Here is a 22652-nt window from a genome sequence, read left to right as displayed (position 1 = left end):
TCCCTGATCCTTTTCGGATGAATTCTTGATCTATCGTTGCGCAATAATTTTTGACACTAGGCTGACTATCCTTACCAATTTCACGTTTTAAAAATGAGTGGTCCACTAGATAAACTGCATGTTATTGTAGAATCTGGGAAAAGTAAACAAACTGTTGCAGCATTGGTAAGATAAAATGTTAAGCCTGTTATTTTGTCGATAAAATATTCGCCTCACTAACGATTCGCCCCAATTTGGTGACAATTGTAGAGACGATTTTTGACAGATTATATTGAATAAAGTTTTATTCATTTATTTGTAAAAAAAACTATATACATCTTAGACAAATAAGGGGAAATGAAGCATCTAAGAATAAAATTTCCTGGTGTCATTATGGGTAAGATAATAGACAAAATGAAATTAACAATACACTTATTGACAGTCTGTACATGAACTACGTAAATAACCGGAATCCGGGTCAGCTCGGCCCTAAAACGTACTCGGCCCCCGAGTCAGCTCGACCCTATTCCAACTCGGCATGGGTCAACTCGGCCAACTTTTGAATTATTAATATTTAGGTTTGTGTTGTTATTATTGTAATTAATTATAAAACACAGATTGTCAGTTTCAGAACTAGCAGCAGACAGGCTTTTCTTATCAGTAGAATTGCGAGTAAAAATAACCGATTGCGTATCTCACTGTATTTCTGACTCGTGGTAGGTTTAACTGTAAATTTAAATACTTTCAGTGTCAAACAATGTGTTGAAATATATACTGAGAGGGAGCTAAGATCACCAGCTTTTAATTGGTGTAACAAATTTTAAAATCGGTCATTTAATCGCCCCAAACTAGCGATTTAAACACGGCTAAATTTGCATTCTTTTGCAAGCGAAGGGAAACTAAGGGAAACAACTCTTGCTTTTTCACTCGATATATCTCGGTTATTTCGGTTAATTACGTAGTTCGACAGAGAAAGAGTTTATAAATATAAGACAAATAACAATTTTTTTTCTAAATATACTTAATTTCGGCAGAAGTACAATGTATACTTATATAATAATAAGATATTTCTTATTATTCATTTACCTTAACAAAGTTAACTAGCAAAGCAAACTTAATACGTTATATATATTTTGTAAAAAGTGGGCCGAGTTGACCCGTGCCGAGTTGGTATAGGGCCGAGTTGACTCTTTTCCAAATAACCGAGGTATGTCGGGTGAAAAAAAATAATAGTTTTTTCTATAATCTTCAAGTAAAATTGATATCTCTAATGGTAAAACAACACAAATTTAGCCGTGTTTAAACCGCTAGTTTGGCGCAATTTATTAATGTCCGTTTTTTAAATTTATTACACCAATGAAAAGCTTGTAATCTTAGCTTCATCTCAGCATATATTTTAACACATTGTTTCACACTAAAGGCATTTAAATTTAGGGTTAAACCTACCACAAGTCAGACCATTCTACATATGATTTATACAGTGATATACACAACTGGTTATCTTTACAGGGACTACCTTGGACTGAAAATTTAGGGAGAAGTGACTTCTCCCTTCAGAAAAAATAGGGAGAAGTTTTGAAATTTAGGGAGAAGTGATCATCAAATCGAGTTATATCATTGGATTTTTTTCTAATTTTATTTCACAAAATATACATGTACACCTTTATATGTACATGCATATAAAATATACATGTATATGGCATGGAAAATAAACAAATGTGTATTTGAAAATCGCTATGATGATATTTAATGAAGTATTTATAAGTTGCTCAATAAAGTTTATTTAAGCATTTGATTTACATCAACACAACATTTTTAAATTTTTTTTAGGTTCAACAGTTTCTGACTTCTTTAATTCATAATAATTATCCAAATTCTATCAATTTACATCAGTTTTAATGATGAATATTACTATCATAAATGTAATGGTGATAACAAACGTATATGGGATATAATATTGTAAGTCAAACAGGACATATATGGGAACTAGTAAATCAAACAGGACATATAGGGGAAATTGTAAATCAAACAAAACGTTTAGGTCAAACAAAACGTACAGGGGATATTGTAAATAAGACACAAATATACGTTTGAGGTAACTTAATTATCAATTAGATTGCTTTTTCATGTTTTTATCATCTGCTGCATTCATATCAGGGTCTTTCACAGCTTTAATTTACCGTATAATCAATGCGCTATTTTTAGCGATGTGGATTTCCAAGTGTGAATTCCAAATGTCCCTATGGCCACGCTTCAGCGCGTGTGCTAATTATGTCAGATTACACAATTAAATATGCCTCCAGGCAGTATTATCGAGTGGAGAAATATATATACATCTCAGACTTTTCAATAAGATTTTAGGGCGACTAGAATTTCGCTTTTCAGATCATATAGGGCGAAGTGAAAATATTTACGGCGAAGTTTTCGCCTGACTTCGCCCTAAACGCAGTCCATGTCTTTACTCGCAATTCTACTGATAAGAATAGCCTGTCGTCTGCTAGTTTGGAAACTGTCAATTGGTGTATTGCAAATATATTTCACATATTTCTGCAAGCATACCAGGAAAGTACAAGAGCTTCATTGGAAAAATATGTATCATTGAAATTAGGAAAAAAGTCTAGGAACAAGGTATATTATCTATATGATCTATATTAAAGTATTGAAAGATATAACGAAAAATTAGCAAATCAGCTAATATTCTCTCTATATAGCTATATTATCACATAGTGGAACTGTACTAAGTTTCTCGCAACTTACATGTAACTAGGTGCCATAATTTAACCTTTTTGTTTTGAATTTTAAAAAATTAAAAAAATTTCTACAAAGATTTGAAATAGAAAATATTCTAATATTAAACTGCTTTTAGGATCCGAGATGGATGGAACAAGTACAGTTTGTAAGTTATCAGCCTCCACCCAAAAATCTGTCAGACAAAGGGCAATATGAAGCTTGGTTAGAAAGGTTAAAGTTCATAGAGGATGATCTGCACTGGCTACTGCAGCTTCCACATGACAAATTCTGGTGTCAGGTATCTGCATTCGATATGTATTGTTTATATTTAATTATGATTTGCTCTATATTTTCATCTCATTCTAAATCAATATGATTCCCTGTAAGTTCAAGAAAATCAAATTTATTAGATGCATTGATTTACAGTAAAATCTTTACCACTGGTTATTGAGCTGTTTTGATATTGATATCCCTTAAACTTCATATGGGTGTAAATCTATTGCACAAAGTCATCAGTATAAAGGTTAATATTATGTATGATATAAAAATATCTCTCATATTACAGGCAATATTTGACGAGACACTGCATCGCTGTATAGACAGTTATCTACGGTTTGCTCCACGATCATACAATATACTAGCTGACTTCCCAGACAATGCTAGAGATAGACATAATCAAGTTCATAGACTTGTCTTCATGACATGCGTCCGTATGTCGACATATAAAGAATCCAAGGTTTGTCTGAAATATACAGTTATCCATTTGTATTAAATACATATAATTAAATAGTTCTTTTGTTATGAAGGTTTAGTGAAATGGTACACACTTAAAAGTGAACTTAATTTTCACACATATTAACTTAATGTTAGTTGATTTTGAAGCCAAGTTATGAAGTTGTAACCTAATTATGGAGTTGTAGCCTAGTTATGAAATTTTAGCCTAGTTATGAAGTTTTAACCTAATTATGAAGTTTTGGCCTAGTTTTGAAGTTGTAGCCTAGTTATGAAATTTTAGCCTAATCATGAAGTTGTAACCTGGTTATGAAGTGTAGAATAATTATGAAGTGTAGCCTAGTTATGAAGTGTAGAATAATTATGAAGTTGTAACCTAGTTATGAAGTGTAGAATAATTATGAAGTGTAGCCTAGTTTTGAAGTTGTAACAAGTTAATGATGTTATGGTGTTCAATTAAATGCACAATATTCAGTTAAAATGAAATTAAAACCTTCTGACAGAATTTGTTGAGAAAGTTGCTGTAGTCACAAACTTAAAGAAGTCCAGTTTAAAAATGAGCCATGTTTGCATATTTTAGAACATTGTATGTAATTTATGTAAATTATAAATATCTTAAAGTAGCTTCATGTACTTTGCTTGTTCAGTAAACATTGTTTTACAAATTAAAAGTGCTTGATAAATTTACTATAAAAATATCATGAAAGTAGAGATGTGATGTTTCAATGACTGTGCTATATTTTTATTTTCAGGAATGTTATATTACCCCAAGTGTATTTGGTGAGATACTTTATGAGAATTTTATATTTGACATTCCAAAGTTGTTAGACATATGTGTACTATATGGACAGGGTAATGGCCCTTTGTTGACCAAAATGATAGAAAACATCTTTACCAAGCAGCCAAAATACAACGAGGATCTGGAACAAACCATTGGTACACTGTCACAGGTTTGATATAAAATAGTTCTATTTATATTGTAATATATGTCTTTCACTTATACAAATGTATATGCTGTGATTGGTTGTGATTCAAGTAACACTGGCACTATTACGATCATATGACGACTTTTAAGTTTATCTGGTGGAAGAAAAACTCTGTGTCACTCGGTTTATTAGTTCTGGCACAAGAGTGCACCGGACTAGAACCACTGACCTTCCATAAGCTAGCTGCTTCACATAAGATAATCCAGAGTCCCTGTTGGTATTCAAACCTACAGCATTGGGGGGGGGGGGAGTAATTCCGAGTCAGCAGTCTTAACTATCTCTCTATGAATTTTATCATATATTGATATTTACTGATTCATGCATTGTAAAATATGTAGACCTTCTAATTTAAAGTATACAGTGCTGTTTATTGCAATGTCATTTAAAGAAAAATTATGACTCATTTGAGTGTGCCTATGTTAAATAGAAATTCATTAATTAGTTCTGTATAACATTGGAATGATATAATTATTGCTTAGTTTGTCTACATTTTCTTGGTACCTCTGCTTTGGCATTTCACTTTCAAATGATGCAAAGACATTTCTGGAAGGGCTCTACTTAGAATTTATAGAAAATAAGTGAGCAGTCTTTGTTTTACACTTCAGGTATTTGACAGTGTCATGGGTAAATGTGGAATCAGGTTTGACAGCGGCTCCCACTCTCCACAGAAACTTAGTGACCATAGCAACATGAAACAGTCGTTGGTTACTATGAGTGTGACAGAGTATACAGACATTGTGTTGTATCTGTCAGATATAGGAATGACCTTGACCTCATTTTTAGAAGTTTATCCAACAGCTTGCCAAGCGTTTCATGAAAGTGATTTTCTGGTGAGGTAGATATTCATGAGCCGTTTTGTCCTCACATAAGCAAAAGATACAAAGTGGAATTTTTAAGAGTGTTGTTTTGTTGCCATAGGGTTTAACCTTCATAAATCATACCAACACATTTTCTTTGAAATATTGTGTTTAATTTTTGTATGTTTGCTATAAAGTGTTTGGCCAGAAACTGCATTTTATCATGTCATTACATTGATTTCTGATGATAAAGTGCATGCCTGATAAACCTAGCTTTATCAGTCACCCCAAGCTTTATCAGACACCTTATCAAAAATATGCGAAATTTGCGAAATGAAATAAAAAGAATGGAATATATTTTCCTGCTACTGGGTTGGAAATATTTAACTGATAAACTTTGAATCGAATAGAAATTTTGAATATGAACGCGTCACTTACAATTAACTAAAACATTCGGGACTATTTCTTTTTGATTTGACATTTCACATATTATTGCGTGCTGTCTGAACACGAGAGGTTCTGGATAGGGTTTTGCTTCAATTAAAATAAAAAAAAATCAATCAACAATTGAAAACATGATAAATAGAATACCAAACAAGTGTCTAATATTATAAAATTTATCAGGCTCGGCACGAAAAAAAATGAAGAGCTCGGCACAGCCTCGCCCTTCTTTTTTTTCTTAGCCTTGCCTGATAAATTTTATAATATCAGACACTAGCATGGTATTCTCTATATCCCATTTCAGGACAGCTTACATAATTATACAAGGCCTTTTTAGAGTTACTAGAGCTTAGTGTAGAATGAAAAAGTAAAATGTCTTTATGATTAAAGATGACTGTTTGTGTTTTATAGGTTACCATCATTTTATGAAGCAGTTATACCAGAAGCTTTGTCAGCTTTGAAACTGAGAGACATTGAGACAAAGTAAGTTATAAAGAAGATCAAGGTATGATAATATTTATGGACAACAAACTCAGTTACTTAAATTCAGAAGTCATTGCAATTACCATTCTTTTGTAAAAAGAGTCTTTTTCAGAATAAATAATTTTTCAAATAAGCTTTAATAGAAGAAATGATTTTATATTTACATGTATAGTTAATATTTCGGTCATTATATATATATTTTCTTGTCTGGCCAACCCTGTATAATCAAATCTATTTAGTTTAAACATCTTTATTTTAGCTTGATTGCAATATAAGTTCTTGCAACTTATATTAATCACTTTCAAATCTGCTTCCTAGAACAAACCAGTCATATTAGGAAACATTATCGTGACTTGAGTCAGGCTAGAACCCATGATCCCTGGGTTGACAGGCAGACACCTTAACCACTAGGCAACTGTTCCCATTTATTCTATGTCAGGAAACCCAACTTTTTATTGTAGGTATTATACACAAAAAATTTATCATTTACAGAGAAAAGCTTTTACTGAAGCAGTATTTAATCCAGGCCAAGAAATGCCTTTTGACTGTCTTCCAAACCATAATGGCCCAGTGCTGTATACAGCCTATATTAGAGAAAAGGTAAGTTCAGCTATAAACATACATGTAGAAACTTTGACTATATTAAATTTATAATATAATATTATGTTTTTGATGTAAATGGACAGTTGTATTTTTATATGTTAAGTTTTTCTCAAGCTTATGCTCATTGCTTGAAACCTTGTGTTAGTAAGAATTGCATTTAGAATTGAATAATATATGTCTTAAATTTAAAAAATGTCTAATTTCTTTAGAGATTAGACAGCATTTAACTTAGCAAGAACATTGTTTTTAATGTGGTGAAGCAGTCATGTACACATATATTTATAATAATGCATGTATGGTTTGTAACGTTGCTTTTCATTGGATAATTGTTACGACAAATAGATCAAAAACATCACAAATTTAGATATCAATACATGTTACGCTTTATTAGCTTCGTCAGTTGATACATAAAGGAAATGATGTAAACGTACTAAACAGACGTCTATGTTAATAGACGTCACATTTGGCGCATAAAAGAAACATTATTATATTACAATAAGATAAAACGTCTATTATTGTTTTTATACAATAAAACATGTGCATATGTATGTATAAACGTAATTGTATCATAGTTTGGAGACCTTTCTGTTGAAAATGTGTCGGGGTTAAATCGTATACATATACATGCACAGTGCGTTAACTGGAGTGCGGGTATTAGTTACCCGCACTCCAGAGCATGCCCATTGATTGGCTCATTTTTGCTGGGGTTTACATATTGTGATGGCAGAGAAAGAGAAAGCGACAGAAATGTCATATTCAGATGTTCGTTCATTGGTTCATTTTTGCCGGGGTTTCATATTGTGACAACAGGGAACGTGCTTTTATGTTTGACTATGATACAAAAGAGAAAGAACACCAAAATACTCGGCAATTTGATTAATACTCGGGGGCTACGCGCCCTCGTACAAATCAGATAGCCTCGTGTTTCGGTGCTCTTTCTATTACTTATTTTACATAGCATATATAATTTTCGAAAAGAATTACATAAAATAACCGGATCAAAAGATACATATATTTTCATAGAGAAACTAGGCTAGTAAATAATTACAACATGTATGAAAAGGAGAGTTACTTATGTGGAAGTTTAGAATTTCAAAAAAAAAATTATTGTGACATTTATATACATGACTGCTGTCATTTTATGAAGAAATCTCTTTTTTTTTCTCTTAAAAAAGGAAGTTTGCTGTATTATAAATTTGTATAAATCTTCTGGATAGGTTATATAACCATACATGAACGGTTTTTTGCAATATAACCATGGCCCAACAGCTTGGGTTATATTTCCTGTTTATATAGGGCCATTTAACCTGTCAAAAATCTTTATAACTAATATTATTTTGTTTGTAATTTACAGGGAACCAGTTATAGACTTTGTAGATGACTATCTTCATATTGTATCATCTGTATTAGCAGAACGAAGGTAGAAAACCACATCCTATATAATTTCCTTAACCTTTTGTAGGACTATTATTTCTGAGAATACTTTAGATGCATACTTTATGAAGAAAACATACATGAACATTCATTCTGGGTTTGATTATACATGTATATACTGAAAGGATGATCCTAATGAAATGTTGAAATGTTTAGGTTCAGAGGGTCATTCATCATTCATTCTTAGGCTGAGTGGTTAAGGTTGTTGACTTTAAACCACTTGCCCCTCAAATCCCGACAGGGACTTTGGATTTTTACATGTGAGGAAGCTATCCAGCTAGCTTATAGAACGTCAACTCAGGTGCCCGTTCATGCCTGAAAAATGCACAGAAGGGCACCTGAGGTCTTCCTCCACCAGTAAAGCTGGAATGTCGCCAAATGACCTATACTGTGTCAGTGTGACTTAAAACCCAAAACAAACAAAATCATCATTAAAGTTATTTCCTTTATTGTATATTGTGTGGCTCAATACATTTACACTCAACCAATAGCCCCTACAAATTCTACATCATTCTTTCTTGTGAGAAAGCTATAAAGCTAGCTTAAGGAAGGTTGGTGGTTGTTCTCATGTCTGAAAATAATGAATTGAAGGTAGGGCTGTCATCGATAGAGACGATATCGATGTATCGTTGATATCTTTCTGTCGATCAATAATTGATACACATTTGTAAAAATCGATAATTTTGGTTAATTATTTTGATGTTTATGAATTATGAAAATTCAACCAAAACATATACAAAAGCAGGTGGCCATGTCTAACACCAAGCTGTTGTTATATAATGGATACATTTCATAGCAGTGATGACAAAAAATGGTTAGGAAAAAGTCCTACAAAGGATATTTGTAAACAGGACACAACATATTTGTATGAAGAGAACATATATTTTAGTCAGACTTCCCGAAAGTTAAAAAAAACTGTCAGACATTGGGTCTGACAAACCAAGAAAATCTGTCGGACCGAAACGAAATCTGTCAGACCGAATAAAATTTATCAAAATCAAAGAAAAACTTTTGTTTGTATTTCTAAGACACTTTTTGGTTTTAATTTTTTTGCCGTAAAAATCGGCACATTCTGTACAGCGCATTTTCATCTCCTCCCTGTCATACACCAACAAGTCATGGTCCTGCTTCCATTTTTCATTAAATTTTGTCTCAGGTCTATTCTTTTCATCCTTTAATTGCTGTTGAGTGTTCTGCGCGCTCCTCTGACGTAGATTTTTGTTTTTTCCCAGGTTTGGCACCTTTAGCGATGCCATTTTGTATACATGCGGCTTGGATAAAAGCCGGACAGTCGGACCGATCCGGAATAAAAAATTGTCGGACCTGAGCAAAATTTATCGGACATGTCCGTCGGACCGACCTATTTCGTGAAGTCTGTTTACTAGGAATGAAAGTTAATTATATACAAGAAATAAGGAGTACATATCGATATTTCTATCGATCGGTGTATCGCTGATATTTGTAATCCAATATCGATGTATCGTCAATATACTTTGCTATAAATCAATGACAGATCTAACTGAAGGGCATTTGATTTACAGTAAAGCTTGGAAATCACCTTATGATATATTTAAATAGTATTCAACCAGACCAAAAAAAAAAACAGAACAAAACAGGCACACAAAGTCTCACAAAATTTGAAAAGTCAGTTTAATTGTTGTTGAAGATAGATGCATGTTTGTATTTGTATTTTTGCAGATTTTTGGCAGATTATGAGAGTTTACACAGTTTCCAAGGTGACATTGAGATTTTGTCACAGGCAGCATGTGGAATGTATCCTTGCACCATAATACTTGTAGTACTTGCTTACCAAACACAATAATTTTTCACTCAGAACATTCTTTTTTATCATTTTGATGACAATATAAATTGTTCACTATTAGTTAAAGATGTTGTACCTTAAAAGTATTGGGCATTGTAGAAAGTTATATAAACAAGTCTGATTTCGTAGTTTAAAACCAATTTCTTTTGAATGAAACACAGTGTTTTAAGTATGATAACAAATTTTGAAAATTTTGTCTTTATAAACTTCTGTCTTTATAAATTGCTGAAATGATATGTCTGATTATACATATCGGATTTGAGAGAATGCATATTCTATTCACTTAGGAGTAATACTCTTGCTAAATATTTGCTGATATAACCTTGACATTAAATATTGGCTGATATAACCTTGACATTAAATATTGGCTGATATAACCTTGATATTAAATATTGGCTGATATAACCTTGATATTAAATATTGGCTGATATAACCTTCACATTCAATACTGGCTGATATAACCTTGACATTAAATATTTGCTGATATAACCTTGACATTAAATATTGGCTGATATAACCTTGACATTAAATATTGGCTGATATAACCTTGACATTAGAGCAGTGATGAGACTCGCCTTCAGTATATACAAGATGCTGTTAACAGTGCATTCTCTACTTATGGAAAGAGGAAGTCCCCAAAAGGTGCAATGAAGAGAGGTGGAAGGAGAAGCCCTGATGGGTCGTCTGGTGAAATGGTTGGTGCAGTAGGTGGAGGAAACACATCATCTGTGCAGCAGACGGCTACAAGTCTGCCGGCAGATATATACCAAGTAGAAGATTCTGTAAGCTTTATTTACATTGTTTTAGAGGGCTGATCACTACTAGCTTGGCTCAGTAGGACCGGATTTGTAAACGATTGTTTGCTAGATCAATCCTTGGGTGAGGCGAAATTTCTCAGTGCTTGATCTCTTACATTGATTCTAATGGTCAATTGTCTCTCAAAGCTGATTCAGATGGGATGGGTAGTCAGTCCCATGCAGAGAAATTGATTTTATCCTGCTACTGTCAATATCATCAGTTGGATAAAGCCTTGCCAAATTAACTTATCTATCTCCAGTCATTACGTCATATGATGACGTCAACTGTTTAGCAGCAAAACAAAACTACATATAGATGCTATTTTATCGGGGAAAAGTAAGAATGAAACCAAACCATTTAATTATTCTAAAAACATGATTTAAAGTAGGATAAATCAAATACATGGTTGATGTCAAGATGGAGAAGGTTTACCCGGTACACTGCGGTAAGCTCGCCAAGATACACTTTTTCACTCACAGGATAAACTTTTTTGCATCCCGACATCAACCATGTATTCTCTATATTACTGGTTAATTATCCAGGAAAGCCTGGTATATGGACCAACTGTCAAGAAATGACCTAAATTGTGTTGAAGTCATTGTAATAACTAGATAAACAAACAGACAGGTTTCAGTTCATTTAAAGATTTTAATATCAGTATACAATTATGAGTAGATGAGCCATTGCTCTTAATGAAGAATGCGCTTCCACAGTTCTGTATTGAAATGCTTTTATCAATGCATAAGGGTTCAGGATCAGCACCTTTACTAGAGTGAAACATTTTATATTGGACTTGTTTTTCTATCAAGTTTTATTATGGACTAACAAACAGGAAAGATGTTGTCAAATTTGTGTTGTGAATGTTCTCTTGGGATATTATATATAATCTTCATATATAAACCCATTTAAAGTCTACATTTTAAGCTCGACAATTCGATAAGAATAAGTAGAAATATTGTAATCACCCGAGTGTCGGTGTTGGCGTCAGCGTAACCACTTATGTTAAAGTTTTTGTAATACCTTAAAATTTTTTCAAAGTTCATTGACATATGGCTTTGAAACTTTGCACACTTGTTCACCATCATGACCCAAACCTGTAGACAGGAGGATATAACTCTATCAAGCATTTTGACAGAATTATGCCCCTTTTTCGACTTAGATTTTACGTAAAAGTTTTTGTAATACCTCAAATATTTTCCAAGTCCATTGGCATATGGGCCTGAAACAAGTTGAAATTTTATATTCTTCTTTGAGAGCATAATAGGACTTTCTCAAGGCCTATAACTGTAACATGGATTTAAGAAAAATTTTGTCCTTTTGTTAACTTAGAAAATTTTACATTTTAATTAAGGCTCTTTTACTATCAAGCACTAAGAATAGTCGAGCGTTGCTGTCCTATGGACAGCTCTCATACCATTTGTTTCTGAGATTCATTATGCTTGATATAAATATCCTTATGTCCACATTTCAAACAGGAGACACAGTAAGAAAGTTTTTATTTTGTTTTGTACAGGATATTGTAGGAGCATGTGCCCCACAAGTGACAGGTGTGGAGCTGGACTCTATGGTGTCCTCTGTGAAAGATTTATTACCAGACCTTGGTGAGGGATTCATTGAGGTAAGAGAGAGCTATTGTATTTACACTGGCGTTGCCATAGCCCTCACACTTTGGTTATTTTTTGAGTGTGCAAGTTGGTATCTCCAAAAGTACTGAATTGAATGGGTTGAAACTTCACACACTTGTTCTCAGTTATTATCTTATATCATGGAAACAAGTCTTATAAATCTGAGTTACATGCCCTTTTTCTAACTGTTTGCACTGATAATAGTAGAGTGTGCTGTCTTAGAACAGTTCTTGTCTTAAAATAAGTAACTGAAGATTTTTAATATCCATGCGTAATGACCTATTAGTGATTGTAATTAAAATCTAGTTATTCATTGTCTTTAAGCTTTGTTTAGGGCATCTTTTTTTGATATCTGTTATATCTATGTCTATCAGACCTTGTATTGTTCTCAAGTGAATTATTTGGTCATCTTGTTGTAACATGGAAGTTAGATATATCAAAACACTAAATTAAATCATCGTAAAATTTTGACTTAATAATATCTCTAGATATTGTGATGGCTAAAGCAATTTTATGAAGTATTGTTTTATTTCAGAAAATATATTGTTTGATTATTTGCAGGTATGTTTAGAAGAGCTGAACTATGACATAGAGAGAGTGATAAATGCTGTATTAGAGGATAGACTGCCGCAATCACTCCAGGAGGTTGATAGACAAATACCAAGGTATTAAATGAATATTTATAAAAAATATTTTGTACCCTCTTACTGTAAAATAAACACAACTTTCCAAATAATGTTGTACTGATAAAAACTTAAGATATAGTTTCTACATTAAAGCAAATTTCAAATTATTTATTCCTGTTTAGAAATATTATGATGATAACTGTCTTTCGATCTTTTTGCCAAAGATTGTTATAAAAGCCATATTTGATTTACACAATGTAGTTTTTATAATACATTAGTCAACTTCTTTGACTCTGTCAATTTTAATGTAAAAATGTTTATCTTTTCAAATATATTCAGAAAGAAGCGTGCAGTTACCCCACCCAGTTTGTTACATGAAAGGAAGAATATTTATGACTTTGATGAGTTTGATGTTTTCCACAGAGATGATATAGACAAACAGAAAATACGTAAAGGCAAACTGTAAGTAATAACTCACATTATTACTGTCTATGTTTTCATATATTTTTATGGTAACTTGTATTATTACCATCTTACTTTTTCCATATAATGTTTTGCACCTGGTTCATTGGCAATTTCATGTCTGCTCTGTATCTTTTGAACTGATGGAAAGAAATAGAAACTGTGTGGCAGAAATGTCAACCATAACAAGATGATGTGCAAACGACAAGTTTTGGTTCCTCAGTATGAATTTCAAATTTTTCTGTCCTCTCTTTTGAACCAATGAAAGGAACTTAAGAATGCTGGTTTGCACTCCCTCAGATCAATTTTAAGGTTACACTTAGTCATTCAAATCCTTATTTTTTAGCATATATCAAGACCAGAATACCCACACAGATCAAGTTTTGTTTTGTTTTTCAAAACAGAGTTGAAACTGTTTGCTTGTCTGTCAATACCACTTCGTATACTTTCTGGCTATTGTCAAATGTTCCCAGGTTGGTTTGCCAAACTTTCAGCAGGTGTCATCCATATTCCTGTGCTTTTATGACAAAGATGTGGGAAGTTATGTTATTGACATTCATGAAACATAAAATATCTGTCCATTTTTGTAAATAATTTGTTTTTCTCCGCCACCGTGTTTCCTGTATGTGTAAAAAAGGCAATATATTTGTTATATTTTCAGATTATAATTTCATTTTGATATATGTATTCATAATTTTGTGTGCAATGTTTATAAGGTTGTCAAATGTCATTTTGAGTGTAAAATTAGTTATGCATCTTATCATGACATGGAACAAATATGTTTTGATACATTTTCAATAAATTCAGTTAATTCACACAAACCTCAGTTAACCTTTTCATTTCAGAAATGACATTTGATTACATAATATTGGTTCATATAAAATTAAAACATAAAAGATTTTTAACAGATACTAAATCCATAAATTTCAATTTTGTATATCCAGTATTTTTATATTTTGTGTAATAATGACATTTACACATTTGTTATGACATCTGTGGAAGGTCAAGGTCATTAAATGACAATTTTTCCACACAAAAGTGATGCATTAGCACATCAGGTGAAATTTTAGTTTTAACAGCATATAAAGGATATCAAGTGCATTATAGTGCTCTGAAATGGTACAGAACAACCCCAGAATTTTTCCTGATTAACGGTAGTAAAATAACAGTAAACAAGTGTAATGATATTCACATTTGTACTGATGTGACATACAACAAAATAGATCTTATGTTGATTGATTATGCTTGAAACCTTATAACCTGCAGTTGTTTTAAAGCTTACAAAGTGTAAAAATTCTCTTATTCTTCATTTTTCATGACCCTGCATATGTCATACAAATGAGGTTAAAGGTCAATCATGAATGGCATAAAGGTCAAGGTGACTGACACTAAAAAATCAGTGTCCTATGTTTATAGGTTTTTTAGCTGTGACAAAGCAGCGTTGGGGAGCAATTATTGCAGCCTTCAATGTTATGTTTCATTTAATTGTATCAATTTGAGGATAAATATATGTATTACAGTATATTAGGATAAGAAAGGTCAAATTAAGAAAATACAGAGATATAACAAACTGAGCCTATGATGCTAAATGTCTTTCTATTATCCCATTCAGTTATTTTTAACTTTAATTAAAAAAATGTATATGGTGTTAAGAACATTTAGATATATTTATTATTTAAAGCATTGCTTTATTAAGGGTTTTCACTGTACATATTTTGATGTTTTGCAGTTCTTGTCTTTATTGGGTGGTTAAGTAAGAATATTGAACCCTTGATAGGCTTAGGAAAAACAGTTGTGTATTAGAAATAAAGCAATAAAGCATTAAAAATAAACTTTTTTTTCCTTTTCTAGGGACAAAACAGAAAATGTCAGCATAGGTGACCAAGCTGAATTAAAGGATATAAAGTCTGCCATTAGTAAAGATTATGGTGTAATACATGAGGTCGTGATAGACGATGGCACGGTGACATATACACGTGACATGTATGATGACGAGTATGATGACACATATGATGTGAATAACGTAGGGGCAGATGATGCTGACTCTGCTGATGAACTTTCAACTGTCAGGTAATTGTTTGCACTTTTTTCTTTTTTACCCTTTTTAAACTTTTAAATTTTTTGTAACAAGTTTGGGAACAAAAGGTTTAAAAAATTTTGTTTAACTGAAAACAGTACTTTTAAATAGGTCTTAGGCGCAACTTTTAGTTTACTGGTGGAGGGATAATATTGTTGCCACTCTGAACGTTATTTGCATTTCCTAGTTGGTAATTTTGTAGAAATTGAACATTAATCTTGCTGGATAACTTCCTATCATGATATTTTAATATATACTTGAACAGATAAGTATTGTAGTTTTAACATGCTCTTCAGGATTGTATATTGCTAAAAAGTAAGCTTTTGTGGCCTGATGATAGTAATCCATTGTATTTTCCTTCAACAATTTTTCAAATAACATCTTCTTCCAAGCCACTCAAATTATTTTGAGATTAAGTGGTCTTCTTAAAAGATATATACATGTAAAATGCTTCCAGCCTAATGGTCAAGTGAGTCATAGAAGGTAGAAATACATGGAGAATGTAATCTCTTATCTTTATAAAAAGTCATAAACTCCAGGGCACAAAGTTTATATATTTGGTATTGACTTACAGTTGAAAGGTTTTAAAATCCCTCTCCTCTGAAATTAAAAAGCCCAAAGCTAAGATATTTGGTATGTAGTATTTTCTAGTAGGACTCCTATGGATGAAAACAATTTTTTTATTTTATATTCTCAGGTGTGCCATATCGGCACACTTAGAGCTCTTGTTTTATAAAAAAAATTAACTAAATTAAACAAATTACATGACTAATACATAATTATAAAACATTAATTTTTGGTAACTTAGTTTGTAAATCTAGTACATTGTATTTAAGGACATGAACCTTTTCACTTTTAACCTTTCACTTATAACTAAAGTCACAGCATAACATTACCCTAAGTTATATTTTCTTGTCTAGATATAATACTTTTCCTCGCCTGATTAATGATATCTTTAGAAAGTGATAAATTGCATGCACAATATGAAACAAACTGCTATTATGTTTTAGATGCACTGTTGACAAATTGAAAAGATAACCAGTTTCCTTGTAGAATCTTTAAAGGGTTGAATAAAAGTAAATGGAAAGCCTCAAAGGTTCATTGTTGCTTATTTATTGCAATTTGGTTAATTGGTAGGAGTCCAAATGTTTTCTGATAATTAATGATCCAGGGAAAAAGAAGGAAATGATAATAACACTTTTAAACCATGACAGGTTAATATTTTATATGTTATTCATAAACTGCTGTTTTATGCAAAAATTTGAATATGCAATGAGCAAATAATAATTATGATACATGTAGTAAAAATGACATATCATGTTTTAATTATATTTGTCTAAAATTAAGGGCAATATAATATTCAATAGAACATTCAGCTTTTTTATGGTTTGTATTATGTTTAGATATGTTCTTTGTTGTTTTAATTCTTTTTTTCTTATCTTTTTTTTTTTTTTTTTGGGGGGGGGGGTGGGAGGGGGGATGTGGATGGGATGGGGAATTTGGTGGTAATTTCTTTGAATTAGAGCATATTGTTTTAGATTAGTACACTTAATGTTAATAAGTACACATTTGTATAATAAATGCGTACATGTAAGCCTTATCATTTTTACCATGACATTAAACTTTTCATGTTCTACTGGGGTGCCTGTTTGTGCCTGAAACAATCCATTGAAGGGCCTCTTAGGTCTTTCTGCACCAGTAAAAGCAGGAAAGTTGCCAAATGACCTAAACTGTGTTGGTGCAAAGTAAAACCCAACAAAAATCCCACATGTATATATACTTGCTTGATATTGATGAACAATACATTGTTTATTGGCTTGACTGACTTTGAATAAAATCAAGTAATTTTTTATAATATTTTATTTTCAGACCATTTACAACACCTCGGATACTTGGAGGTCAGACACGGACATACAGACATAATGATTCAGAATCTGAGGTATACAATAAGGCCTTACATCCAAATACTAGTAGTTATAATAACTTACAATGGTTTATTTACATTATGTAGGACTATTTCATGGCAGTAGAGATATAAGAACAAAATGATATATATATATATATGTGTTGACCTTATAATGTGAAAAAAATTTAGGGCAAGAGAGAACAAGAGTTATTGGTTATATATAGGTTATATGGTTCTGTATAAACAGTTGATTTTGCCACATAGCCCTATGACTTTGATTATATATTCATACAGGTTATGTGGTTCTGTATACATGAACTTGGCTTTTTGCTATGTATCCTAATGGGTTTGGTTATATATGTATATGCATACAGGTTATATGGTTCTGTATAAACAGTTGTTTTTGCTACATAGCCTTATGACTTAGTTATATATTCATATAGGTTATATGGTTGTATATAAACATTTGTTTGCTATATAGCCTAATGGGTTGTATAACTGTGACATATAATCTGTCACATCTTTTTAATAAAGTTTAGCCATTTTCACTTATACCCTACACTGGTTTAAATGTACTATACGTTAAGTTTTTCAAATCATTATTATACCCCTGAAACAAAGTGTGGGGGGGGGGGGTATATAGAAGTCACTCTGTGGTTGGTCGGTCAGTCCAGCCGTCCGTTGCATTTTCCTTGTCCAGATCATAACTTGAAGACTAATGGTTGGAATTCAATACAACTTCATATAATGGTCAAGCACATTGAGAGGAAGTGCAGTGCACAAGAACCATAACTCCATCTTCACTAATTACAGAGTTATTGCCCTTTGTTACTTTTCCTTGTCCGGAGCATAACTTGAAAACTACTGGTTGGAATTCAAAACAACTTCATACAATGGTCAAGCACAATAAGGGGAAGTGCAGTGCATAAGAACCATAACTCTATCTAAAGTAATTACAGAGTTATTGCCTTATGTTACTTTGTTATTGCTTTCTTTTGTTTGGACCATAACTTTAAGACTAATGGCTGGAATTCAATATAACTTCATACAATGGCCAAGCACATTGAGAGGAAGTGCAGTGCACAAGCACCATAACTCCATCTTGACTAATTACAGAGTTATTGCCCTTTGTTACTTTTCCTTGTCTTGAGCATAACTTGAAAACTACTGGTTGGAATTCAAAACAACTTCATACAATGGTCAAGCACAATGAGAGGAAGTGCAGTGCACAAGAACCATAACTCTATCTAAAGTAATAACAGAGTTATTGCCCTTTGTTCCTTTTCCTTGCCAGGTGCATAACTAAAAAATTATGTTTAGAATACAATAAAACTTCATTCAATGGTCAAGCGCAATGAGAGGAAGTGCAGTGCTCAAGAAGCGTAACTCTTTTGGGACTTATTGCAGAGTAATTCAAGAAAACTTCATCAGTGGTCAACCACATTGAAAGGAAATGCAATATACAAGAACCACAACTATCTTTAATTGCCCACAACCATAACTCAGTTCAGTTCTTCTGCAAGGTATTCTGTTACTAGTAACTTCCTCATTTCTGAAGCAGTCTTGCGGGGGTATTAATCACATTTAATGATAGTTCTAGTTTTATTTTATATGATGTCATTTTGTGTTTTAAAATTATTCTCATGGAAGCTATTGTTACAGGAATCTGATGAAGACGCAAATGCTGCAAAACGTGACAATTTTGTTGAAGATCCTGCAGTGCTTAGACAAAGGGCTGAGGAAAGGGCAAGATACAAAGCTGGGAGGGCAAAACCCAGTCAGGCTCCAAAGACTCATGATGTCAAAGGTGGACCTAAAGGTCAAGGTCAAAGCTCAGAGGTGTTGCATAATAGAAAATGGAAAACTCAGCATAAAGGTGACTTTAGAAGAGCTGCAGCTGATAGAAAAAGAAAAGTTTAATTTCTATAGCATTAACATATCACACCTTACTATGAAGAAAGACAGCAGCGAAATATTAACTCTTGACCAACTTGTGCCAGATTTAACCTACTTTGAATTTTTGGAACAGTCAATTTAAAGTTTAGGGGATTTCAATATCAAAGTACAGAAATAAGTTACCAACAGTATAGAGCCTGTGCAGAGTGCATGTAAGTTCATGCTGGCCTGGCTTTATACTGAGGTCACAATCTAATTACTTCAAGCAGATTAATGACTGATCTTTTATCTGTACAAATGAATGGATATGATCATAATAAAGAATTTAGGTTCCTATAGTCATAAATACAGCAGTAAGCAGTAGAATAACAGTGCATTTAATTCTTAACTTTCCATCTTTGAATCTATTGAAATGTAGTTCAATTTTACTGTGTTAATGTTCTCTCCAAAATCAGTCTTCTTACTATTTATATAAATGTTCTGTTAAAGCATTATATTTTAAGAGTATTATTTTATCTACACGTGTTACTAAAGATAACCTAATCATTGGCTTGTTTCTATTTAATGAAGTATGGTATCATAATAATAAAAGTTGAAAATATTTCTGTCTGTTTTGTTCATTCAAATTATTGATTGGTGCCTTTTTAAAACTGAAACAAAATATGTATTATGATTTGACTATGATTGATTGATTGATCAATCAATTGATCGATCTATTGATTGATTGATTGATTGATTCATTCATTGGAATCTCCCTATACATTATTATGTATCTTAATCACCTTTGAAATACTCTTACAATTAAAGAAATACTTTATACAATACTGAGGTCCTCATTGCATTATGGTGACCATTCATTCAGGCCACAAACATTTATTGTGGTAATAATGAGATACATTCCACGTCTTTTCTTCCATTTTAATACATAAATTTGGATGGTAGTTTATACATCACTATATGTTTTGGCATAAACTTTTTAAAAAATGTTTAGAGGTAAACTATGACTTCTTAATACTATTTAAGAGCACGTCTGGTCACTTAATTTGTAGCATTGTCTATGGTCGGCTAATAACACTACAAATTTATTTTACTGGCCATCATTATGGGCTGCTATTTCTAAATACATGTATATAGTTACATTCAAATTGCTTCCTCGCGTGAATTTAAGTTTTTAAAAGATATAGCATACATGTATTTATATAAAGTAGGGATTGTGATTTTTATTTTTTGTTTTTAAGGATACATATTTCTATCTTTGTTACAATAAATTGTTTATATTTAGGAAATTCTCTTCATGTTGTTGACAAGTTGTCAGTTTACTGTTACTGTACTTGTCAGCCTATCTGTTACTAAATCTTTTGACACAAGTAAATAATACATTTCTATATTTAGCAGATTGGCAAGAATTATATAAATGATTGTATTATTTCTAAATTGGTTGAATAATAGTTGCCGAACAATTCTGTGACCATAGGAATCTGCTTCAACAGTTATTTTATACTAGTATATGATTTAACGATTTATGATTTCTATGCTCAAGTTATGTGCTAAACGTATACGGGACATGTGAGCAAAATGCTTATAATCATGCACGAGGTTTTGAATTGTATAACTATCTTGTATTTATGAAAAAGTTTAAAAAACAGGATATGATGCATTTGTATGGTATAATGCATTTGTATGGTATACACGTGTATTTGTAAATTTCAGATGCTATGTGTTTAACATATAGCTATTTTATTTCTGAAATAAATATGTTAATGTGTACATAATTCCTAGGTATATGCTAGTCTGCATAAGGACTCCACTGACTAAATAAATAGCGTTTGAAGATCGCTTTTAAGTCCAATAGGGCTAAGATTAATATCGATTTTTTTTACTTAATTCTGCATATATTTCTTTATTATCTTTTTTCAAATGTTTTTTTTTCCGTTTTAAGCAGTACAATTTGATTGATATAAGATTTTAAAATGTTATGTTTGTAGACTTAAGGACCTTAGTGGAGCCCCTTTACATGGAGTATATTTTAAAGTCATAGTTAAAGTCAAATTTGATATAATAGTGTCGTATTTATATATTATAAGATAGATGTTCCTGACACTGTATCTTATGAGATTCTAGACTTTAAAATAATTTTTACATGTTTTAAACATGTTTTTATGATATACAGGTGTCAGTTTTAAATCTCCTCAAACTTTTTAAGGTAAAATTTAAACGAAGATGGTCTGTAAATTGTAGCCCAGAAAAATTGTAAAAGATGTGACAACGTTATTTTAATCGTGACAAAATTATGCTAATTTGGTGAAAATACTTCTCTAATTTGAATAAAGAATAAAGTAAAACTAAAATGAACAATCTATTTTGTTTTATTTTATTTGAATTTATATGAAAAACATAACAAAATTATAATATAAGTAAAATATGTGGAAATGTAAAATATTACAACAGATGGTTTGATAGGAGGTTTAATCAAAATTTTTTCTCTTCAATTTTAATATTGATGGTCTCAAATCTTTTTTTTTTTGTATACAGAAAAAATAACAGATTATTGAGGTAACGGCTAGCTTTCGAAACCTGACGGATGATAGACACTCGTGCCGAAATTACATTTCAACGAGGCACCTGTATGCATTCTTTCACACTACCGCCGAAAGCTACATTACAATATATAGACAGCTGATGGTTATAATTTCAAATTTAGTAAAACGTTAAATTGCGATTCTGCCGACGTTCATTTGATTATAATTTTGTAATAGTTGGGAAAAGGATTGAAACTATTGTTTTAAATACCAATACATTCCAAGAACAAATTCCTGAATTCTTGATTTAATAATTAAATGTATCTATATGCAAAATCTTGTATCACTTGTAATCCTTATGAATACTGCCTTTTGCAATATCAGTTTCATCGTATTTGTCAGAAAGTAGAAAAAAACCCAGCTGTAATGTAAAACTTGCTGACTGTAAAACAACAACTCTTAATGAAAGGAACACCTGGAGAAGTGAATGTATTACAAAAATAATCTATGCTTATGTACAAATTGTAGCATATAACACAAAAAGATCCCTCTATATTGGCCCTATCTATGCTATAGTTATATATATGTATATATAAATTAACAAGAATGACAAGTATCATAAATAAACATAACTGAACACCGACCGGTCGGATGTTCCAATACCTTACATTAGATTATTAACATTCCCGCTTAAATGGAAAATTTGGCAAGAATTTAGGAAATTAAGAAAACAGGA

The 22652-nt window shown here is 31.9% G+C and overlaps 1 protein-coding gene across 2 annotated transcripts; it reads left to right on the top strand.

Moving 5' to 3' along the window:
- Positions 1-8: 8 nt before the first annotated feature.
- LOC132730719 (activating signal cointegrator 1 complex subunit 2-like) lies at positions 9-21752 on the top strand. Of its 2 annotated transcripts, none has more exons than XM_060716696.1 (16): positions 9-165; positions 2846-3007; positions 3275-3445; positions 4194-4391; positions 5033-5262; positions 6077-6148; positions 6641-6748; positions 8106-8171; positions 9884-9958; positions 10570-10789; positions 12319-12423; positions 12992-13095; positions 13396-13518; positions 15370-15588; positions 17465-17534; positions 19164-21752. In XM_060716696.1, the coding sequence occupies exons 1-16, from the start codon at positions 94-96 to the stop codon at positions 19419-19421; spliced, it is 2253 nt and encodes a 750-aa protein (XP_060572679.1). In that variant the 5' UTR covers positions 9-93; the 3' UTR covers positions 19422-21752. The 2 variants fall into 2 exon arrangements, with proteins under 2 accessions (XP_060572679.1, XP_060572680.1); XM_060716697.1 differs by lacking the exon at positions 9-165 and adding an exon at positions 2050-2074.
- Positions 21753-22652: the final 900 nt, after the last annotated feature.

The sequence above is a fragment of the Ruditapes philippinarum genome, unplaced genomic scaffold, assembly GCF_026571515.1.
Source record: "Ruditapes philippinarum isolate M1 unplaced genomic scaffold, ASM2657151v2 ctg6125_1_1_1_1, whole genome shotgun sequence".
Lineage (NCBI taxonomy): Eukaryota > Metazoa > Mollusca > Bivalvia > Venerida > Veneridae > Ruditapes > Ruditapes philippinarum.
Note: the sequence above shows the minus strand (reverse complement) of the source record. Positions and strands in the feature narration are given on the sequence as shown.

Coding starts and splice junctions, on each gene's coding strand:
- LOC132730719 (XM_060716696.1), top strand. CDS start 94: ATGAGTGGTCCACTAGATAAACTGCATGTTATTGTAGAATCTGGGAAA. Junction 3,008..3,274: donor ATGACAAATTCTGGTGTCAG/GTATCTGCATTC, acceptor CTCATATTACAG/GCAATATTTGACGAGACACT. Junction 15,589..17,464: donor GATGAACTTTCAACTGTCAG/GTAATTGTTTGC, acceptor TTTTATTTTCAG/ACCATTTACAACACCTCGGA.